This window comes from Mesocricetus auratus, unplaced genomic scaffold (assembly GCF_017639785.1).
Source record: "Mesocricetus auratus isolate SY011 unplaced genomic scaffold, BCM_Maur_2.0 Super-Scaffold_4256, whole genome shotgun sequence".
Classification (NCBI taxonomy): domain Eukaryota; kingdom Metazoa; phylum Chordata; class Mammalia; order Rodentia; family Cricetidae; genus Mesocricetus; species Mesocricetus auratus.
In genome coordinates this window covers 123,395,400-123,418,872 of record NW_024429182.1, presented here as the reverse complement: position 1 = coordinate 123,418,872, position 23,473 = coordinate 123,395,400, and the positions used below count along the sequence as shown (strand labels likewise).

Genomic DNA, 23,473 nt, shown 5'->3' with positions numbered 1-23,473 from the left:
TACAGAGCGAGTGCCGGGACAGCCTCCAAAACTACACAGAGAAACCCTGTCTCGAAAAACAAACAAACAAACAAACAAAAAAATACTTTTCAAGTTCTCATTATTTTGTAACTATTCCAAACAATAATAAAATGGCTAGCTAAAGAAACAGCAGGGGCTGGAAAGATGGCTCAGTGGTTTAGAGTACTTACTGCTTTTTTTTTAAATATTTTATTTATTTATTATGTATATAATCTTCTGCCTGCATGCCAGCAGAGGGCATCAGAGCTCATTCAAGGTGGTTGTGAGCCACCATGTGTTTGCCGGTAATTGAACTCAGGACCTTTGGAAGAACAGTCAGTGCTCTTAACCGCTGAGCCATCTCTCCAGCCCACTTACTGTTCTTATAAAAAACTCAAGTTCAGTTCCTGACCCACATGTTAGCTCACAATCATCGTAATTACAGTTCCAAGGAACCCAACATCCTCTTCTAAGCTCCCTGGGCACCAGGCACATACACAGTACACATACATACATACATACATACACACACACACACACACACACACACACACACACACACACACACACACACACACTCATACAGGCTAAGGAGTCATCCACATAAAAAAAAAAGTAATAGCAGAGGCATGAAAACATGCTAGGAATCAAACTTTAAGGAGTTGGGCTAGGGGTGCAGCTTGGTGGCAGAGTTCCTAACAAGCACAAGGACCTGGGTTTGACCCCCTGGGGGAGGGGGAGCTAAGGCTTTTAATGACATGAAAACATTCCAAGTATAATTTTGACCAAAAGGAGCCAAAATCATGTATAGAAAGATTATTATCAGGTAAATGCAAGGAATGGTTCAATCTATACAGATGCAGACAGGAGTGTGTAAAGACTGTTGTCACTAGGGTAAAGGTTCCATTTAGGTATTCTTCACCATCTACAACATCTAATAAATGGGCATGTACTGTCTTCCCAGATAATTTTAAGATTAATTTTAAGAGAGAATGAGAACATAACACTATATAAAACTACACAAAAAATAAACTTCAAATTTTCTTTGAAAAGGAAATAAAACATTTAACTCACATCATCTTTTAAATTAAGACCAGGGAACAGTGTTATCTTTGACGAACACTATAATAAGAAATTGCTGGTATTTTATTAAGTGCCTATTACATGCCAAGAAATGTGATGAGAACTCCATTTGTTACCATATTTCATCCTCATGGCAATATTACAAAGTAGGGCTTAGAGCCATTGTGATTTTACAGTTAAAGAAACTAGAGGAGAAAGAGGGATGAGACTAATGTTTCTCATGGTCTAATTCTCATGGACTTAGTCCTCAATACATTATTACCCTTCAGAGAAGGAAGCATTCAGAACATGTCTTACTAGGACCACCTACAAATTCAGAGGCAGAAGGCCTATCATTTTCTGAAACAATGAAAGAGACACTGGGGTTTTAAAACCCTTCAGAAAGCAGGACATAAATCTATTCTATCTATCATAAAACAAAACAACTATGCCTCTAGAAATTAGAATTTTGTCCAAAACCCTGCTAGGCATCTCTACTGGTTCCTTTATCTTACGCGTTACTAGTTTCACGTACACTAAAACTCTTTTCCCAAGAACATTGGACTTGACCAACTGATACACAGACTATAATGCACGCAGGGTTTCTAACTTGCTCAAAGTAGCACTAACAGAGGTGTGCCCAGACCAAAACACTTTGCAAAATCAATTCCAAGCAGGACATTTAGTAATGAAACAGAGAAAGAATGTCAGCTACATCCCACCAGGAGTCTAACATTAACTGAACCTTGGCAGACACAGTTTAAGCATCAGCACCAGGACTGGAAAGAGAAGATCCCTAGACAGTATGTACATCAATAAGTCAACACAACTGTTCTGCCCCCCCGAGCCCTTGCCTTGCTGCTCTTTCAAACCCATAAATTTGGTAAGTCAGTAGAAAACATCACTAGTTTAGAACATCACTAGGGAGCTAGGAAAGCATGTACAAGCTTGTAACAACAAGCTTGTGAGTGACAAACAAGGCATCTTTTATAGCAGGGCTTTACTGTTCTCATCAAAACAGGAGAAGTCTGCTACAAAATGTTTCTGAAACAGAATACATTAAGCTGGGAAGACTTCCAGCCTATACAAAGTCCAATTTGTTCAAATAATAAAGCCATGCATAATGTACCTCAGAACCATCTGCATTGAAGTGATCCAATGCCTGCTTTCGGATTTCTCCCTTGATAGAACCATCCAGGCGCTGTAAAAAGAAACCACGAGAAAAATCTTAAGTGAGGCAGATCAGCTATACTAAGAATAGAACATTGGACTTGCAACCTTTATCTCCCAGACAGGCACTGAGCAAAAATAACTGGAAATCGTTGGATGGGGTCTTGTGTAAACAGCATGGCTGATGTGACCTGAACTCTCCAGTTACAAACTCAAGGTCAGAAGTTTCTAATTCAAAGGATTGTCTAGGCTTAACCAAGGATCAGAATGTCTGCCAAAACCTACAAGGACAGAGATGAAAACCCAGCCTGAGTGATGAGGAAATAGTACCTCTAGTATTATTTCCTACAGGAAACACTTCTTAGGCAATATAACTAAAAACATTGTTTTTAGTCAAATTACAAACATTTGGAAACTACTGAAAATGTTCACATTAAATGATCATATATGCCAGATTTCCCTAAATTTACATTATGAAATCACTATAAAGAATTTAAATAGTAAAACTGTATCACCAGATGAGCCTCAGGTACTTAGCTGTGCACGGAATTTTTTGTTTATTTTGTTTTCTATTTTTTCGAGACAGGATTTCTTTTCTCCGTGTAGCTTTGGCTGACTCTATAGACCAGGCTAGCCTCGAACTCAGAGAATTTTTTATTAGTTAAAAAATACATCACTTCCAGGTATAAGTCAGTCATCATATGGAAAATATTCAATACATACAAAGCAAATATTGAACGCTGTAAATAAAAGGCATTTCTCAGCATGTAGAACTACTTTCACATTTCATCTCTTAAGATCATCTCTTGAAACACTGAATATACAAAGGCCAAGCTGATCCAAGCAGAGTCTGCAGAGACCTACATCTCCCCATGGCCATGAAAGCCACAGCCACCCAAACAACAGATCCATAGGTGGGAGTTCCCTGTACCTCTCTACAGCCACTGCTATTCCCTTTATCTACAATAAATCCTGCACAGAGACTGGAACCAAAGGCATTTGCAAAAGCAAGTTCACAGCCAGTATCTGAAATAAGAAAACCCTCCTAAAAGTCCCAGCAGAAAGGAGAATTGAGACAGTTCTACTGAGAAGTCAATACAACTTGCTACAGGGACCAGGATATTTCAAGAACTCTTGCTCTGCTCCCAGCCTCAAATCAAGGTCATATTTTATGGGGTTAAGATAAAACAACACTGCTTCTTTTCTTCTTAGGATCTGGGATTCTATAATCAGGTTCATATTTATTCCTGTCTGCTTTAACAGCAGACATGGGTAGATAGCATTCTTTAATCTGGTTCACACTTAACTCCTGTCAACTTTACAACACACACAGACAGACAGGACAGACACTATTCTTTTGCCAACCTTTCCCATCACCTAGTACTTAACACTAAGGATCCGAGCTATACTCGGCAGGCAGAAAGAACTCGCTGCACAGACCTAAGGACAAGCTCAGAATCCATGGTGGAAGGAGAAAAACAACTCAAATTTATCCTCTGATCTCCACACAGGCACCATGGCACACAAATGCCTATGCATGTGTCCTCACTCACTTATTTCTTCCTAACAATTAACAAACTGTTGCTGGGCATAGTGGCACACACCTGTAATCCAAGTACTTGGGAGACATAAGCAGGTGGATCTCTGTGAGTTTGAGGCCAGCCTGGTCTACATAGTTAAGTTCCAGGACAGCCAAGGCTACATAGTGAGATACTGTATCAAAAAAGACAGAAACAACCAAAAAAGAAATTGGTTTTGTTTTGTTTTTTAAAGAATGACCTTCATATGTTCATTACCATCACAGAGTAGTCTAAAGACATGAAGAAAACTGAAGCCTTCCTGGAACCTTAAGTTCAGATTTTTTCAGGTAAGAAAACTTGTCTTCTACTCCAGTTCAGTGGGGAAGAGAGAGAACAGACAGACTGTGTGAGCCCAGTCACTGAGCCATCTTACCTGGAAAGGATAGTGTTTGATAGTCAGGTACTCAGCCAGAATATCCAACATCCTCACCATCTGAGAGAAAATAAGGACTCTGTTCCCCCTTTCACGGAGTCTTGTCAACAGTTTGTCTAGAAGAATCAGTTTTCCACTGCTCCTGATTAAAGACTGAAGATTCAGAAGAAGTCTCAATCATTAAACTCAAACACAACGTTGCCGAAATGTTTGTTAAACATGGCATCCACAAAACTATGCTTCCTACATTTTACTGACGTCTTCTCATCATTTTTGTTTGTCACCCCAGTGAACCCTGGATAAGTATCCTCAAACTCAAGACCCTTCTGCCTCTACCACATCCCCGTCATCTCCAAGGGCCCCCTCAACTGCACCAGCACTGTCTGCCTTTTCTTGTGTTCTTGAAAGCTTTCTCTAATGCCCCTTGAAGGATAATTGAGGAAGAAAACAAACACTAAATTAAAATCAAGACTAAAACAAGCCTGACTGTAGACAGAGGAAGCAGTGTAAGCAGGAGGAGCTGCTCACCTGCAAGACCTCCTGGCCATTCTCCCTCTCGTTTTCCTCTGGAGCTTTGATCAGGTAGCAGTGGTTGCAGCATTTTTTCAGCTCCATCACAATATTAAGAAAGCCAGATGTGCTGCCCCTTGTTCCTTTGGCAAGAGCCTTGTAATTCCTGGTCAGGATCCATCTGTAAATTAAAAACATGAATTCGAATGAGCATAGTTTATGCTATCATAAGAAGTAAAAGCTAAAAGACAAAGAGACTTTTACTTTCTATCACCTAATCATGATCATTCACATCTCCATGCAGAAGTAAAGTTCAATAGTTCTACTGGGTATGTCAACCTCACTGATCACAGAACACTAGAGGAAGACAATTCTACAAGATTACATCACATTCATATATATACATATGTGTGTATGTACAGATAAGGCATTATTACTGAGACACTCTTACTGCAATTTTTAAAACTGAGAGCAAGTCATCTAAGTTAAGTATACTGTAGGACCACCATGGTGGTGCACATCTGTAATCCCAGCATTCAGCAAGCCAAGGCAAGCAGACTGTCAGTTCACAGTCAGCATGGGTATAGTAAAAGAACTTGTCTCCAAAAATATAGAAACTACACACACAAAAAAAAATAAAGAAAGTATATATATTCATTATATACATATTTATATTTATTATATGTTAAATACATCTTTAAAAAATATATATATATTTTTTTTTTTTTTGGTTTTTCGAGACAGGGTTTCTCTGTGGCTTTGGAGGCTGTCCTGAAACTCGCTCTGTAGACCAGGCTGGCCTTGAACTCACAGAGATCCGCCTGCCTCTGCCTCCCGAGTGCTGGGATTAAAGGCGTGTGCCACCAATGCCCGGCTTAAAATATATTTTATATTTATCAAATATATTTATATTACAAAATGCTAAATAATGTTAAGTATTTTATATTACCAATTTGAAATGAGAAATACACATATTATGGTATGTTTATATGTAAGCCTTAGTAATAAACTCCAAAATGCTAAAGTACTTTTATCTGAGTAATAGGATATCTTTACATTTCTCTTAATGATCACAATTTTGAGAATATATCTCAAAATGTGCATCACCATTCATGAAGCCAAAGTCTCTGAAAAGGTCCAAGTGTACACACCAGAGAATGGGACAAATAAACTGCAGATGGACCTTAAGATGGACTAGTTGTACTCCCAGGTAAGAGTGCCCTGACCGTGCACAACTGTAATCCAGTCCTTAATGCCAACACTCAAGGGGAGGAGTCTAGAGGAGGATCAAGTTCAAGGCCAAAGGAGACTAACAAGTGAGATCCTGTCAAAGGGATTGGGGAGGGAGGAGGGGGACACCCTATAACACCAGCAATTAGGATGCTGGGGCAGAAGGAAGGAGACCGTATTCACAAACAAAGAATTTGGTACTGTTTAATTGTAAAGAATTCATTAAAATTCTATCCACAAAAAGTACCCCTAGACCACAAGCCTGCAATCTCCACATACCATCTCCCAGTAAACTAGTAGGTAGAATTCCTGACTGCCTGGCTCTGGTTTGAGAGCAATAAAAGGACATGAATATGGAACACTCTACCATTTTAGAGGGTAAAGGAGCTATCAACTACAATAAGGATAGCATTCCTAACCCAGAACTCCAAACTCCAAGACATTTTAAGTATGAACATCATGCTGCATATGGAAAATTCCACACCAGACCTTATATAAACATAGTCAAATGCAGGAGGTGTACTAAAAATAAATATGAAGTGTACACATACATGTACACACACAGACACACACACCCTTTACAAAGTCAATGTGGTAGAACACACAGCACTAAGGAGGCAGAGGGAGAAGGAGCATCAGTTTGAGGTCACCTTGTGCTATACACAAGACTCCATCTTGAAAAGAGAAACATTTACAAAACCAGAGGGTTTTGTTTTTTTTTTTTTAAGATTTAATATATGAAGGGGACATGCTAACAAATTATAATGAATAGAGACCTATGCAGATCACCAAACAAACAAGAAGTATGAATGTTCCTGTGTGTGTGTGTGCATATATGTGTGCCAACTGGGAAATGTAAACACTCTGTGGACATCATTAAACTGTTAAGGAATTATTAACTACGTTTAGGCATGACAACAGGGCAAATTTTTGAATAAGAAGTCTTTCTCTTTTAGAGACACACACTAAAACAGAAGTAGAAGAAAAGATACAGGTAAACTAATTAATGGCCATGAGTTAATAACCACTTAAGCTAGATTGTGAGCAGATGAGTAAATGCCATACCATTTTTGCTTATATTTGAAACTCCCCATAATAATATCTCTAAAAGTCAAATGGGGACTTGGGGCTACCTACAGATCAGTAGGTGTCTGCCCCACACGTGAGGCCCTGAGTTTGATCCTCCAGAAATATGAATATATACATAAATTAATGCTCATATTTTATGAAAATTAAATGTGAAATCTCACAACAAACATATTTTATGCTGCCATCTATACTTGACTCACTATTTTCCAATTTCTGTACAATACTGTAAGCCAAAAATGGGGCTTGCCCATGCTGGTTGGAATGCTAGAAAGGAAGAAGTACTCACTCTGTTCTAGAGATGAGTGTTACATCTCCTGGACTTTCAAAGCTCTTGCATATGTCTGTCTTAAATGAGATTGTCCTGTAATGACTTGTTTCTAGCCATACAGCAAGGCTTCCAGAAGGGACATTTTTGACTAATCTTTATTATTTCCAGTAGCTAGAAGAATGTGTAGCACTGAAAACTTCACAGGTGATTTAGTGAATGGAAAACAAAAATTGTCTAGCTTAACCAATACTTGCTTCCTATAGGAGTATTAGCACTAAAAATTAGGGGTAGGAGAGTTGGTTTGGTAGTTAAGAGCACTTGCTGATCTTGCAGAGGACCTGGTTTTGGGTCCCAGGAAAAACTTGGGGGTTCACAACCATCCTTAACTCCAGTTCCAGGTGATCTGACACCCTCTTCTAATCTCTGCAGACAACAGGCATGTGCTACATACACATACATGCAAGCAAAACACTCATATACATACAACAAAAATAAATAAATCCTCCTCAAAAATGTTTTGATTGACAAACTTTAGATCATTTATGTAACAAAAAGTATTATGTCAATTCTCACTCAAATAAAAACAACTTCTCTTAATTGATTTTGAATTTCAACTTAATTCTGTGTTGAGTCTACAGACAAAGCTCAGTGGTTATCTAGCAAGCCCAACCTGAAGATCAATCCCTACTGCTATTGGAAAGCAAAGCTTAGGGCTAGGGCCTGGTCCTAGAATTCTGAAGGTAAGCAGAACTCTTGAGTTCAAGGCCAGGTAGCGTTATATAGAGAGACCCTCTCTCAAAGAAAAAAAAAAAAAAAGGCAGAAAAACTATTATTGAGCACTTGCCAAAATTTGCAAGATTCCAGCCTTAAAAAAAAATTATGTTCAGGCTTTTTTGTTTTGTTTTGTTTTTGTTTTGTTTTTTGAGATAGGGTTTCTATGTGGCTTTGGAGGCTGACCAGGCTGGTCTCGAACTCACAGAGATTCACCTGCCTCTGCCTCCCAAGTGCTAGGATTAAAGGCGTGTGCCACCACCGCCCAGCATCAGGCTTTCCTTTTAAGAAGGCATGTATTACTTATGAGTTATCTACCTCATGGCAGGAACTTACTTATAATACTGTTTCTGAAGAGCTGACATCTCCACCCTGAGGATCTGCTCCACTTTGGCAGGAAGGGATTTCTCCACATCTTTTTTGACTCTCCGAAGAAGGAAAGGCTCTAGTACCTTATGAAGACTCTGATAGCCATTCTCTCGCCCCTTTCCATGGTCTTCTTCAAAATCCTCCCAGAACTCAAACCTACGGATGAAAGGGTCACCATTAGTAACACAGAGGGAAGGGCACTTTCACAACAAAATAAGAACTCAATTAGGGGCAGGGGAGCTTTGAGGGACTTTAGAAAACAAAAAACAAACAAAACTTTCAATCCATCCTGCAAGGAAAGGCAAAATTTGTCCATCACTAATCATCAATAAAAGAGAAAGGAATAAATAAAATGTAATTCTAAACTTTCAAACGGGACAACGTGGCTCAGTGGGTAGTCACTTGCCTCCTGACAAGAGAAAGTGAGCTGAGCACAGCCTTCATCACTGTCTGTGTCCTGCTGATGCAGTGTGATCAGCTGCTTAATGCTGCAGTCATCATGTCTTCCCGCCACGATGGGCTGCGCACTAAACTGTAAACCAAAAAAAACCCTCCCTCAAGTTGCTTTTGTCAAGTGTTTTGTGGGAAACTGTGTGAAGTAACAGATACGGCCACGACTGACTGTGATCACCAGTGAAGGAAAGAGGGACCCAGTAAGCTGGTGGGGGCCAAGAACAACAACGAGAAAGCATACACACGCAGCGTAATGGAAAGACAGTGACTCTGAATAGTGCTACTTAGTCGATGGTTACCCCCTTTATCCCTAAGGCAAACACTGGGAACACCTGGGGACAATTTTAGTTGTGACAACTGGCCTGCAGTGAGGAGAAGCCAAGAATGCTGCTAGACGTCCTACAAGGAAAATGACACATGGCAGCTGGGGTGGGGGTGAAGGGTGTCCACTCTAACACAAAGATGGGAAGCCCAGCATTAAGAGATGGTACCAAATGGAGGGTCCAGCGGAACTCTCCTCCCAGAACAATACTCTAATGAGGAAAAGGACAGAGAGGAGCAGGAGGGAAGAAAGAAGAGAATAAAAGGGAAGAGAAGATGGGGAAGGAAGGAAAAGGGAAGGGAGAGAAGAGTCAGCCCAACTTCAACCTGCTCAAGTAACCACTGTAGTGAAGCTAGCACACTCATAATGGTTACATGTCTCAATCCATCATCAGATAATCATAAACATTCTCACAAATAATGATTGTTTTCCAAGAAGTGCAGAAGCAAATAAAGACAATAAATGTGCTGACTATAGGTCTACCTTACAAGAAACACTAAAGTTAGCCATTTGAGCTAAAAGAAAAACCCTCCACAGAAACTCAATCCACAATAAGAAACAGAGATCACCTAAAAATGATAAGACGTGCTATTTTTCTCTTTTCAGGGTTCCCTTAAAAAACAATCCTATGTCAACCAATAATTCTACTGTTGTATCCTTGAGTTTAAAACATAAGGAGAATTTAAAGTAGAGCCACTGTAGAACAAAGTTGTTATACTTTTTAAGAATTAAGTTGGCATTAACCTGAAGGTTAGGTTAAAATACAAAATCCTTAGAGAATCCAAGAATAGATAACTTTAAAATAGTAACATTAACTAGGAGAGGAATTAAACAAACAGTACACCAAAAATGTAAATACTAGTGCCGGACGCGGTGGTGGCGCATGCCTTTAATCCCAGCACTCGGGAGGCAGAGGCAGGTGGATCTCTGTGAGTTTGAGACCAGCCTGGTCTACCGATCGAGTTCCAGGACAGGCTCCAAAACAATACAGAGAAACCCTGTCTCGAAAAACCAAAAAGAAAAAAAAATGTAAATACTAAACAAGGCAGTAAATGAGAACTAGGAATAAATGAAAAATAGGAATAAACATGAAAACAAGTAGCCAAATGACAGGAATGGATTCAACCACTATTTATAACTAAGAAACTGCCTCAACCTAATCAAAAAGTAAGAAAACAAAAATCTGCTTCGACCAATTCTATTCAACACCAAGGTTCTACAGTATATTAAGTAAGAGAAGATATAAAAAGCGTTCACATAAGAAAGATATTTAAAAGCCTGAACCTGCAGAAATATAGTCCCCTAAGTAAACATGTAAAGAAAATTGGTAATAAAAAGTTGCAAATACAAATTTATGAATATCAAATAAATACGTAACAAACATTCAACTCTAGCTCTATATCCTAACTATAACTCTAGACTCTAACCACAGCTCTATACTCAACTGTAGCTGTAGATAAGTAATTCCCAACCTTTCTGATGCTATAATGCAGTTATTCAGGTTGTGGTAGCCCCCAATCATAAAATTATTTTCATAGCTACTTCATAACTATAATTTTGCTACTGTTATTAATCATAATGCAATTTTTGGGAAATATTATTTTAAGGTGCGTGGCTTTTGTTTATGCTGCATTTGCTTAACTCTGTGAAGCTGTGATTTATTCCCTGTCTAAAACATCCGGTGGTCCTAATAAAGAGCTGAACAACCAATAGCGAGGCAGGAGCAAGGATAGGCGGGGCTGGCAGGCAATGAATATAAACAGGAGAACCTGGGAAGAGAAGGAACAAGAGAACAGGGAGAGGAGGACAATGGGGGGGATGGGATACACCCACCCACCCTCCCAGCCGGCCAGCCGGCCAGCCAGCCAGCCACAGAGTTAGAAGGAAAGTAAGATTTACAGAAGAGAATGATAAAAATCCAGAGGAAAAAGGTAGAAAGGATAATTAAGAAAAGCTAGCAAGAAACAAGCCGGGCATTCATAAGCATAATGTATAAGACTCATTTGGGAGCACTGACCTACTTAACAGCACAGGGTTTCATCCCCGCAGCTCACCAAAACAACAGAACACCTAAAACTTTAAAAAGAACTTCAAAAAGAAGTTTAAGACTGTAACAATGAACACACTAAACATTACTGAGAAAAATCGCACAGCTAAATAGAGAAAGCCTCCCGTGGCCATGGATTAGAAGGCTCATTTATTATTGATTAACAACTCTCCCATAACTTTTATGCCCCAGGAGTTAATGAGCTAACCCTGAAATAGAAATGAAAAGCCTTCACGAGCAGACAAAATGTTGTGAGAAAGAGTGAAACCAATTCTCACACTTCTCCACGCTAGAGACTAGTGGGAAGCAGACACGTGAGAGCCGCACGGAAGCACGGAATTCACGGCACAGGACTGACAAGTCCTTCTGTCTCACTAATGCTCAACAGAAGATGTGTTTGCAACAATAATGCTGGGACAACTTTCCAAATTCCTCAGTGAAGAAAAAATCAATCAAGGTCCTCACTCACACTCCACATACTAAATAACTCAGAATAAAATACGCACCTAATGTGACAAGTTACAATTTTTAGATCAAAAATGTCTTCATGGTCTATGGTTAGGCCTATCTGTTTTAAACATGTCACACAAAAAATAACTTGATAAATTATGTTTGAAAGTTAAAATTTGGCTCTTCAAAAGATATTATGAAAATAAAGAGAAAAGTCAATCATATACTTTTATTTTTACAAAAGTGCTTTATTGAGAGCACTTGTATCCAGAAGTTTTTAAAGAAATAAACTGTTCAACTCATGTATTGACAACCCAATTTTTAAAAGCTGAAGCAATGCTTTTTATATTCCATTTATATTTATTTTATGAATATAATGTTTGCCAGAATGTATGTTAATGTACCAAGTACATGCAGTACCTGCAGAAATCTACAACTAACCACTGGGCTGAGCTCCTGGAGCACAATTCAAGTGAGAGAGGAGCAATAATATGAACAAAGGAGTTAAGATAATAATGGGGAAACCCACAGAATCAGCTGATCCAAGCCACAGAGAGATCACTGACCCAGGTTTGACAAATGGGGAACCTGCATAAGACTGAACCAGACTCCCTTAATATAGGTGACAATGGTGTGACTGGGACAACATATGAGGCCACTGGCAGTGGGTCCAAGATCTAACTCTAATGCACAAACTGACTTAGTGGAGCCCATTCTATTTAAAGAGATGCCTTGCTCAGCCTAGACATGGGGGGGGGGGGATTAGGATGGTGGAGGAGTGCCTTGATCCGACCTTAAAAAGATGATGGGACAGACTTAGTAGACTTCCTAAAGGAGGCCCTACCCTCTCTGAGGGGCAAATAGGAAGTGGGGTGGGGGGGTAAGTGGGAGAAGTAGGAGGAGAGGAGGGAGGGGAACTGGGGTTGAAAAGTAAAAAATAAATTAATAACTTTAAAAAGTATATTTTTAAAAAACCAAAAGCCCAAATAGTCTAAGAAGAAATGAGAAGATGCTCAATATCCTTAGTCATTATAAAGGAAAATAAATTACGGAACATTTACCTGCCGATTATACAATCACTAATTAAATTGCTTACTGTGTGTCAGATGCTATTCCAGGTAATGTGAACCAGTGATGAACCAGCAACCAGGATCCCTAGTGTTTTTACATGCCTAATTTAGTGATATGAGACAAAGAAGCCATGCAGCAACCAAACAAGGAGGGAGAAGAGGATAAGAAAGGAGGTGGCTGCCATGTAAAAATAAGGAGAAGGTGCATTCCAGACGAGACAGAGTAGGAATGGGACAGCTGATACATGATGGGGAATGGAACAAGTGGTAGAGTCATAGCCTGGACCCAGCTCAGTACACACTAGAGGAAGGAATTGGATCTCATCTACGCTGTCGCTGAGAACCACTAGGTAATTTAAGACTGTGAAATGAATATATATACTGTGTATCTATCCTATATAACTTATCTAGTAGACATAAGCCAAAGTTCTGTAAGAAGCAAGTTGATCTGAATAAGGACTAAAACTGATACGTCTATCAGCAAACACTATATTTAAGGCATGTCTATGTATATCAAATACTTTATTCATGTGACTTTGAGTTTTTGTTTTACTCTTTTTGAGTTACATGGAGCTTAGAGTTGTCTCAAGCTCACTATGTAGCTGGCACTGAATTCCTAATGCTGCTGGCTCAACCTCCCAAATGCTGGGACTAATTATAAGAAGCATCACTACCTCACCTAATTCTCATATGTCATAATAATTATTTCCCAGATGCTTTAAGTAATTCAAACCTTTGGTAGGCAATTATATACTCTTCCTTAACAGGATAATTTCTTTAGGTTCTATCACTTTATTATGCAAGATTTTAATACAGCTGCTTCTGACACAGATGAATATTTTGCCTTTCCCATGACATCAGTTTTGGTAAGTCGTCTATTAAGAACATCAAAAGATTGCCAGACATGATAGTGCAGCCTTTAATACCAACCTGGTCTAAAATAGTTCCAGGCTAGCCAAGACTACATGAGACCCTTTCTCAAAAATAAAAAAGGCAAGGGAGGGGGCATTTTCATATCAAACATTCTAGCACCCTTTGAAACAAAAAAATAAGGAGCTTACTTCTCCGGCATAATAAAGTGCAGCAAGGACCAAAGTTCCTTGAGGGAATTCTGAAGAGGGGTGCCTGTGATCAGTAGCCTATGGCTGGACTTGAAATCAATCAGAGTTTTATACAATAAAGAGTCATCATTCTTCAACCGATGGGCTTCATCTACTCCCAGGAAGGCCCAGTTAATACTGCCCAGCACGGTCTAAAGTGAAAAACAGAACAGAACGAGCCACCAGGTCAGAAGGGGACCCACAGTGTTTAAATCATTTCTGTATAAAAACCATCACAAAGACACACAGGTAGACACATTTATTCTTCACAAACTTAATATATATTAGAATTCTTCTGCTTGTTCTATCAGTTGCCGAATTCAAAATACCTCATCATCTAAACTGTAAGTGAATCTATTATATAAGCAAGCTCTGCAAAAGGATGAAAATTGCTATGCTGAGCACAACAGAAACAGAAATGTCATGTGACTGTCTTTGCAAGACTCTTTTCTTGCCTATTTGCCACCCCAAACTTGAAACCATCTAGTAACTTTAGAAAAAAAAAGCTCTCTGGTACTATACCTCAGTGTGCAGTCTTTTTTTTGTTTTGTTTTGTTTGTTTGTTTGTTTTTAATTTTTATTTTTTTAATTTTTTTTTTTTTTTTTTGGTTTTACGAGACAGGGTTTCTCTGTTTTGGAGGTTGTCGGTCGAGCGTAGCCTCAAACTCACAGAGCTCCGCCTGCCTCTGCCTCCCGAGTGCTGGGATTAAAGGCGTGCGCCACCAACACCCGGCTTTTGTTTGTTTGTTTTTTGAGACAAGGTTTCTCTGTATTGTTTTGGAGGCTGTTCTGGAACTCGCTCTGTAGGCATGCGCCACCAACGCCCAGCCTCAGTGTGCAGTCTTTTTTTTTTTTTGGTTTTTCGAGACAGGGTTTCTCTGTATTGTTTTGGAGGCTGTCCTGGCACTCGCTCTGTAGACCAGGCTGGCCTCGAACTCACAGAGATCCGCCTGCCTCTGCCTCCCGAGTGCTGGGATTAAAGGCGTGCGCCACCGCCGCCCGGCCAGTGTGCAGTCTTAATACCCTTTCCTCCTGCCTTCTGCTCAACTCAACTGGACGAAGGCACCTGAGCTCCCATTCAACTGTGAGGTTTATTTTCTACTTACAGTTTTAGTATTTGACAAGTATTTTAAGTCTGTTTGTTTGGTTGGCTTTTTAAACAAAGTAAGAAGAAAAATGTAACAAGTAGGAAGCCCAGTCCCCACTCTAAAATAAGATACACATGGGCAAGACAACTTTTTTATTACTAATTACACACCTTATCTTTTAAGAGGATCTCATATGTTGTTATAAGTGCATTGAACTTCAACCTTTTGGTTTGAGAATGAATCCACTCATATTCCCTTATCTATGAGAAGAAAAAAATAGTAATTAATACACAATTTCTACTTCCAAATTTTTGTAACAAAGCAAGTTTTATAATAGATGCAATAAAAATGACAAAAAGAGTCTCACAAGAATGGAATCAACAGTCTACGCACTCTCAAGAGACTTAAGTAACCCAAGCATAGAACACTGAGACAGAATCAATATAGAACACTAAGTAGGAAAATCTTTATTGTCATTTCAAAGTAAACTTCAGGAACTTGCTGGGCATGGTGTAACACACCTTTAATCCTAGCATTCAATAAGTCGAGGCAGGCAGATCTCTGTGGATTCAAGGCCAATCTGGTCTACAAAGTGAGTTCCAAGACAGCCAGAACTGTTACAGAAACTGTCCAGAAACCCTGTCTAGGAAAAAAGACAAGTGAACAAAAAACTTTGGGGACTTCAACTAAATAAAGGAGGGCTTTCTGACACTCTTTAAATGTTCTTAAGGAAATGAAATTTCCATTATTCTTTGTATATGGTGACATTTATTAAGAAGCAACAAATTATAATTGGTAGGTTGGCCAGAAATTTCATTAATCATAGTCAACAGATACATCCCCCAAGAAAATAGAAATGGAGACGATGAGTACTTGCAGGTGATTGAAACCAACGACTAAAGAGAAGGTATACTGGGTACCTGTCATAAAGCAAAACACCCGCTTGCTTTCTCCTATAATAACTAACAAATTAATGGAACTAAGAACTGCTTAGTCTTAGTCAAAATTATGGCAATGAAGCCTAATACAGTTTATATTCAGATGGGTTTTTTTATTTTGTTTTGCTTGTGGGGTTGGCACTCAAACCCAGCGTCTAGCATGCATGCATGCTAGGGTCTATTGCTGAGTTATAGCTCCAACCCAACCAAGTGAGATCATTCTAAAGACAGCATTTAATAAAAACAAATTTGAGTTCATGAAATTGTGTTGGCAGAGCTTCTCTAAAGTGTGGAAGGTTCCTTGTAAGCCGTTCTGGCTACAAGCAATCTCTAAAACCATGCTGACATAGAAGGGCGCAAGCATAAACCCTCAGGACCAGACAGACTTGTGTCTGGTAAGCTAAGGCTCCAGTTCTGCCATTCTTCCATCTAAAACCAAGGGTTAGACAGACTCCTGGATATTATCTTTAGCAGTCTGTCAGATTTGCTGTCATCAATTTTGAAGACCACCTCAAAGGTTACAGGGATACACATAAAAGCACCCAACATAAGAACTAGCACACAGTATGTACTCAAAAACACAATCGTATTTTTCAAAAATATTTTTCTAAACAAAGATAAACTCAGCACAATGTGCTAAACCTCATGGTGCTCAATTCAATGTTTGATACCAAATAATTCTCTTTTCTACAGCCCTAGAAATGTATTCTTTTCCTTTATTTTTATTTCTTTCTTGTAGGTTATGAAATCAAACTATTTTAAGAGATTGGGAAATAAACTTTAAGAACTCAAGTCTTCCCAGTAACATTTTTGCTAAGACAGCAAAGATACTAATTTTCCATAAAGAAAGGTAATCTTAAATATAAAGATCAAACTAGTAGTGGTAATGGATGCCAATAATCATAGCTCTCAGGGGGCTGAGGCAGATGGATTGCCATAAGTTGGAGTCCAGCCTGAGCTACAGTGAGACACTAGGAGGAGAGGAGAAGGGAGAAAAGAGAGAAAAAAATTCAGACAGAAAACAGTGCAATCCAACTAAGAGATTCCCATGCAATTATTGCTGTTTTAAAGCACAGTAGTATATACCTTGTTCTATGCTTTAAAGAATATCTGAGTTGCATTTTGACAGACCACCAAGAACTGAGGCCATAGTACACAGTGTATGTAACACCTCTGCCTATGCTGAAACTCACTCTGCAGACCAGGTTGGCCTCAAACTCAGAGAGATTTACCTGCCTCTGCCTCCTGTGTGCTGAAGTGTGTGTGAATAGTTTTACTCGAGAGTTTACTAAAACACCTATAAAACACTTTCAGTCAATTTCTAAAATACATTTTAACACACATGCTACTTCAACTCTTTTTGTTTACGCACCGTATTTCTGCTCATCAGGTCACCTATGTAAACCACTACATTAATCTCTGGTGCCCAGATTTCAAACTCCCTCTGCCATGAAGTGAGGGTGGATAAGGGGACGACTATAAGAAAGGGCCCATAGAGCTGGTGCTGGTGGAACAGGTAGGAGAGAAATGATATGGTCTGGATGGTCTTTCCTAGGCCCATTTCATCAGCAAGGATTACACTGTTACTTCTGCAGTAAGAAAAAAATACAAAGTAGTTATTAGTTCATGAGAAAAACATTAGGTACACAAATAACACACTTGACAAAATCAATAGAGTAAGGCATCAGATTGACCCTTCAATGAACTTCTTCTCATCTTCAATGACTTAAGCTTCCTAAATAAGGAAGAAAGGAGAAAACAAACAGCAGACCAGGCAAATCTATCTGGAACTATACTGAAGATTTAGATTACACAAGGCTCCTCTAATTGTTTCTATGTAAGGCTCTGGATTATACTGTCTTCCATAGGTTATTCCTTCTAACAGTGAAGACAAGTTATATCAGAGATGCTGCTGAATAGTATTTCCCAAGAGTCTTTTTGCCTTTCCTCAAAGTACGTTCCCCATTCCACTGCATTCCATTTGACTGTCCAATACCACATCTACTATTTTATAGACCTATTTGATACAGGGTATAAGGGTCTTGGTTTTTGTTTGTAGTACTGGATATAGAGCCCAGGACCTTGTATGTTCTAGGCAAAGGGGAACTGTTTTAAATATGTCACAGTCTAGACTTCAGGGCCTCATTATGGACCTACTGAACGAGACTATCCAATCCAAGAAAGGAGTTCAGGATTCTGAGGGGTTTGTTTTGTCTTGTAGTCCTTGACAAGTGGGGCTTGAGACACACAGACCTTGGGGTATTTGAATTCTTGTTCCTATGCATGGAGGGACACTGCTACCCCCAAGCAGCCCAGTCCTTGTTCCTTTAGCTATGCTCATGCTACTGTGACTGTATTTCAGCCAAAAGTCTTTCTGTGCCAAATGAACTGATGACTTGTATGTATATACGCTTCACTGGTGAACCAGAGTACTGAAAGTAAAAGAGAAGTTAGTGTCTAACTAGAAGTAGTTAACCTGCCAAGATTGCAGGCAGATCTTTGGGTTTACAGTGAACTGGTCCACAAGGTGAATCCCAAGGCAAACCAGAGCTACATAGTAAGACTAAGAAAAAAGAATACTAATCACTGTATAGCAAATATTACACAACTCAGGAGAAAGCTGATAGTATCCTTGCTCCTAAGGACCACCAATTGTAAAATAAAAGGGCTAGCTCACACAACCTCTTTAGTTACACCTAAGTTCTTACTGATCCCTTAAGAGAGTAGGACTTACTATCTTCTGAAAGGAATATTTTTTTTAAGTATTTGCTTTATAATTTCATGAACTTAGTATTCTTTAATCAATCCCTCCATTTTCCTCTTATCCCATACCCTCTCCACTAAAACAAACCCCGTTTTCCCAAGTCTCCCACCTACTTTCCTATGTGTTTATGTGTGCTTACGTGACTCCCATTGCATTTAATTAGGTTTGCCTGCATAAGCATGGGTGGGGGATTAAGGAAAACCATTATTAAGCAGCTAAAATGGTTGTGATCCACTTTCTCAGTCATACAAACTGAAGCTCTAACAACTGGATTTTCTTCAGTCTTAATACTACATTCAACTGAAAAGACAATTACTGAAGGTGGTTCACTTGGGAAATAGTTATTGTAAATGAGTTTATAACTAGAAAACATCTCCCTAACATTGAAAACAAATTTGAATATTTTCAATTTTCAAGCTATAATTTAATTCTGAAATAAATGTATCTGCTTTACTATAAAAGATGAAGACACGAGCCAGGTGTGGTGGCACATATCTTTAATCCCAGCATTCAGGAGGCAGAGGCAGATGGATCTCTCTGAATTCAAGGCCAGCCTGATCTACAAAGCAAGCTCCAGGAAAGCCAGAGCTGTTACACAAACTCTGTCTCAGGCAGAGGAAAAAAAAAGACAAAAAGAAAGGGCGGGGCTGGAGAGATGGCTCAAAGATTAAAGGCACTGCTCATACAGAGGACCTGGTTCAATTCCCAGCCCCCACAAGGCAGCCCACAACCATCTGTAACTCCAGTTCCAGGATAATGATGCCCTCTTCTGGACTCTATGGGTACTAGGCACACAAGTGGTTAACAGACATACATGCAGGAAAACACATTTTGTGTGTGTGTGTGTGTGTGTGTGTGTGTGTGTGTGTGTGTGTGTGTGTGTGTGTAAATAAACTCCTTTTAAAAAAAAGGTATGTGTAGGGAAGAAATCTGTCATTAGCATTAAAGGGAGCACTCGAATGATACATCACATAATGACAGAGGAAACACGTTTATCTTGAATCACTTCAATTCTCAAAATCTAAATGGTCCCCAGAACTTATTACTTAGGATAAGAATAAGCCAAACACAGTAGAGAAAAATCTAACCATATCTTCTACCTACTTGCACCAGGAGTGAGCAAGCCAGTTGAGACCCTCTAGCTGATAATCCCGGAGCTCCAGATTCTCCCCTCCTAAGTATGCTGGCTGCTTCTTTAAAGCTACAAATCGTGGTCTTTGCTTTAGTGCCTGAAAAACAAAAATTAACAAAACCTACATCTTAGAACATTTTCCCTACTCTTAAATTACAATGTTAGCCATATTTTATGTACTCTATGCCAGAAAACAAAAGTTTAATTTCAGTATGAATATCACCCCAACCTACCTCAAACCAGTACTGCTCCCATAGTTCATCCTAAGATAAAATACTGTTAAAAAACCTTGCTTTTTCTGAGATAAATCTGTGAACATTAATAAACTTTATTTCCTCATCCTTTACTGTGTGGCATACAGCATTCGTTACCTGGATGCCATCTTTTCTACACAATACAATGACACTCTGGAAGTCACTGAGAGACGCTGAAGAGATAAGCTACAATTACTGTAACTGGGAACTCAGACCCCAACCTTGTGAGTATAGTTTTCAGAAGGAAAAGTCACTCCACTGCTGAGGGTCTAAAACCTTGCATTCTACTAAGGCCAAGTCTACTGTTTACAAAAAAAATATAGACTCTGTGGCCAAATCAGTTTGGGGAACAACGAGTTCAAACTTGTGCACGTTTCTCCACTGAGGACTTTTCAGAGTCTAAGCATACGCAGCATAAGGTGAATGTGCAGGCGTCCACTCAGCACTCACGTCTTTCTCCATCGTGGGAACTATCACCCTAACAGTGAGTGGTCACGAGTACTTTCAGTTCTAGCGAATGCGGCCTGACTCTTCTCCTCACCTTCCACACACTAGCCATTTTTCCACTCCTGATAAACTGGCCTGTTGTGGGAACACCAGACCTTGAGCAGAGACCCACTTCCCCTTCTGCCTGGGAGTAGGCAGCTGTAAGACAATGTTTACTAAAAACATGTTTACTAAAAACAATACAATGCCTGGGGGCATTAAGTTCCTGGAAAAGGCCTGCCCGCAGAAACCACCCTGACCTCGACCTTGTCCAAAGACTAACCACCTCTTCTGCCACGCCCAGATCAGTTTCTGGGGTCAGAGCAGAACCAGCCAGGGTAGAGGAGAGAGCAGAAGCTTCTCTGGTGGGAGCCTTTCTTGGGAAGTTTTCTTGAACCTTTTTTGGGGCCTGCTTAAAGTTTTCTTTACATCGTTGAACAAGTCTCTGTGTTGTCAATCCCCGACACCCTCCGCACGTTCTCGGACACAGGCCTCGCAGGTGACGCGACAGCCTGTGGTGGCTCATGTCTGTCTACAATCTGTCCATGCCCCCTAGCTGGCCCTCCACGATTCTTCAATTAGTGACTCCTATCACATTACTGGGTGGATCTTCTGGCTCCAGTTTCCTACTCACTGTCATTAGCTGACGCCTTTAAGAAAATGCTGACCACAACCTGGTACTCTCTGTTACAAGGTCCCCAAAACTACAGGATAGTCAAAACACACCTTCTTTAACACAGTCAGGACACACAGTTCATTTGGATCCAGGAGTTTTCTACTACAAAATTCTTTTGATACCTTTCCTGAGTAGTCAACCTCGGTGTCTTTTTCTATTTTTGTCATAGATTTATTTTACTATGTGCATGAGTGTTTTGCCTGCATGTGAGTGGGTACACCACATGTGTGCTTGGTACCTGAGGTGGTCAGAAGAGGATGTCAGACTCCCTGAGACGGAGTTACAGATGGTAGTCAGCTGTCATGTGGGTACTGGCGAGAGCCACAAGGGCTAGTAACCACTAAGCCGACTCCCCAGGTCCCAGGGCCTTTCTTGTATGCTATTAAGCACCAATCCACTCTTCAAGGGCAGAGGCAAGGTAAGCACTGGCTGCTTTCCTCTAAAAACCTCTTCAATGCCCACCAGAGCTGTGAGCCCACCTCTGTTCTGTTCTGACCATGGCTTCTCCATCCCACTCATGAGCAATGATCACATGCTGGCCTTTACAGACTGGAGTTTGACGTTATTAACATGAACTTTAACTTCTCTGAGACACAATTCAAGAAACCAAGCATATTTCCAGATCTCAACAAACTCCAGAAAGGGAGAAAGACTTGTATAGTCAATCTAGCAATAAAAAGCCTGCATATTCAGTTTCTAATTTAACATTCAGAGACATCTTTCCTGAATGTTTTAAAGTGACTAACTCAAGTATTTATAACAATACATCTAATTCTATAAAGTAACAAGTTATAGAAACCAGCAAAGTTATTATACAACTGATCCTATTTTTTAAAAAAATTGTGTGTGTCTCCGGGTGTTGGTAGCACACGCCTTTAATCCCAGCACTCTGGAGGCAGACGCAGGCTGATCTCTGTGTTTTCTGCAAACGAGTTAATTATATTTTATATCTTATTTGAAGCCAGCCTGGTCTATAGATTGAGTTCCAGGACAGCCTCCAAAGCAATAATACAGAGAAACTCTGTCTCGAAAAATGAAATAAAATAAAATTGTCTGTGTATGTGTGTGTGTTTGCTCACACCTGCCTAAGTGTACTGATGGATCTTTCAGGGGTCAGAAGATGGCACTGGATCTCCTGGAACCGGAGTCACAGACAGCTATGAGTCACACCCAGATCTTTTCTGAGAGCAATAAGCATTCTTAACCTCTGAACCATCTCTCCAGCCCCTCATCCTTCTCCTTTAGCTTTCATTTTCCTTTGAGCCAAGTCATGTGTAGACCAGGATGGCCTTGAACTCATTACATGGCCAAGGATAACCTCGAATTTCTTATCTCTGCCTCCATCTCCAGAATCCTGAGATTATAGGCATGCACACCCTTATGTGATGTTATGCAATCAAACCCGAGGGCTGTACACATGTACACTCTATTAACTGAGCTATATACCCAGCACATGCAGTAATCATTTATAGTCAATGTTACTTTTAAACCATCATATATATCATATATATCTATACAACTAACCCTTTGGCTACAACACCTTTCCACAAAATAAAATATTAAAATAAAATAAAAATAAGCTGGGTATGGTGGAGCATGCCTTTAATTCTGGCACTCAGGATGCAGAATGAGATGGATTTCTGCGAGCTCCAGGCCAACCTGATTTAAATAGTGAGTTCCAGGATAGCCAGAGCAACATAAGAGCCCCTATCTCAAAAATAAAATAAAATAAAATAAAATAGAAAATTATAAAAACACAAAACCAACAACCACCAAACCTTGCATTCTCTTGTTGGAATGGTTTTGGAGTTGTTCCGGCTGTGGAAGCTGTCGATACAGTTCTGGAATTTCTTTCCGATCAAGGCTTCATCTTCCCAGCTACACTCCGAATAAGGCAGTCCCATCCATTTGCATAGATACTCAGGCTCATTTGAAGGTGCCGGCTTCCGGCTGTGAGCTATACCCATGAATATAAAGTTTATCAAACAATGTCAATTAAAAGTAGGAAGTGATATTCTTTTTTAATATGTAACTAATGAACACCATGTGGCAAAACTGTAAATAATCTTCAAATCACAATGTGCTCATAAATATTGAACATTTACTTAATGTAAGATGTGTTACTCACCTGGAAAATCTGTTTGGCCCAATGTAGATTTACTTGTCTTCACAGCTAAACAAATATAAAATAAGACAGAAAAGTTATAAATACACCAAGAACAAAGAAGAAACAGATTTTACAAGTAAGGGGGCTGGAAAGATAGCTCAGAG

The 23,473-nt window shown here is 39.6% G+C and overlaps 1 protein-coding gene across 9 annotated transcripts in view; it reads right to left on the bottom strand.

Annotated features, from left to right (window-relative positions):
• The window catches only part of Chd2 (chromodomain helicase DNA binding protein 2), a 132,850-nt gene that overhangs the window by 52,538 nt on the left and 56,839 nt on the right, over positions 1 to 23,473 (bottom strand). For 8 of the 9 annotated variants that reach the window (XM_040730250.1, XM_040730251.1, XM_040730252.1 and 5 more), the window contains 10 exons: positions 23,331 to 23,375; positions 22,981 to 23,159; positions 19,759 to 19,883; positions 17,263 to 17,479; positions 15,123 to 15,212; positions 13,826 to 14,016; positions 8,390 to 8,578; positions 4,714 to 4,876; positions 4,186 to 4,338; positions 2,192 to 2,263 (listed from right to left, as the gene is read on the bottom strand). In XM_040730250.1, coding sequence (XP_040586184.1) covers positions 2,192 to 2,263; positions 4,186 to 4,338; positions 4,714 to 4,876; positions 8,390 to 8,578; positions 13,826 to 14,016; positions 15,123 to 15,212; positions 17,263 to 17,479; positions 19,759 to 19,883; positions 22,981 to 23,159; positions 23,331 to 23,375 — 1,424 coding nt within the window. Of the gene's footprint in view, positions 1 to 2,191; positions 2,264 to 4,185; positions 4,339 to 4,713; positions 4,877 to 8,389; positions 8,579 to 13,825; positions 14,017 to 15,122; positions 15,213 to 17,262; positions 17,480 to 19,754; positions 19,884 to 22,980; positions 23,160 to 23,330; positions 23,376 to 23,473 lie in introns of those variants that run through there. The other variant, XM_040730256.1, reaches the window with a different exon arrangement.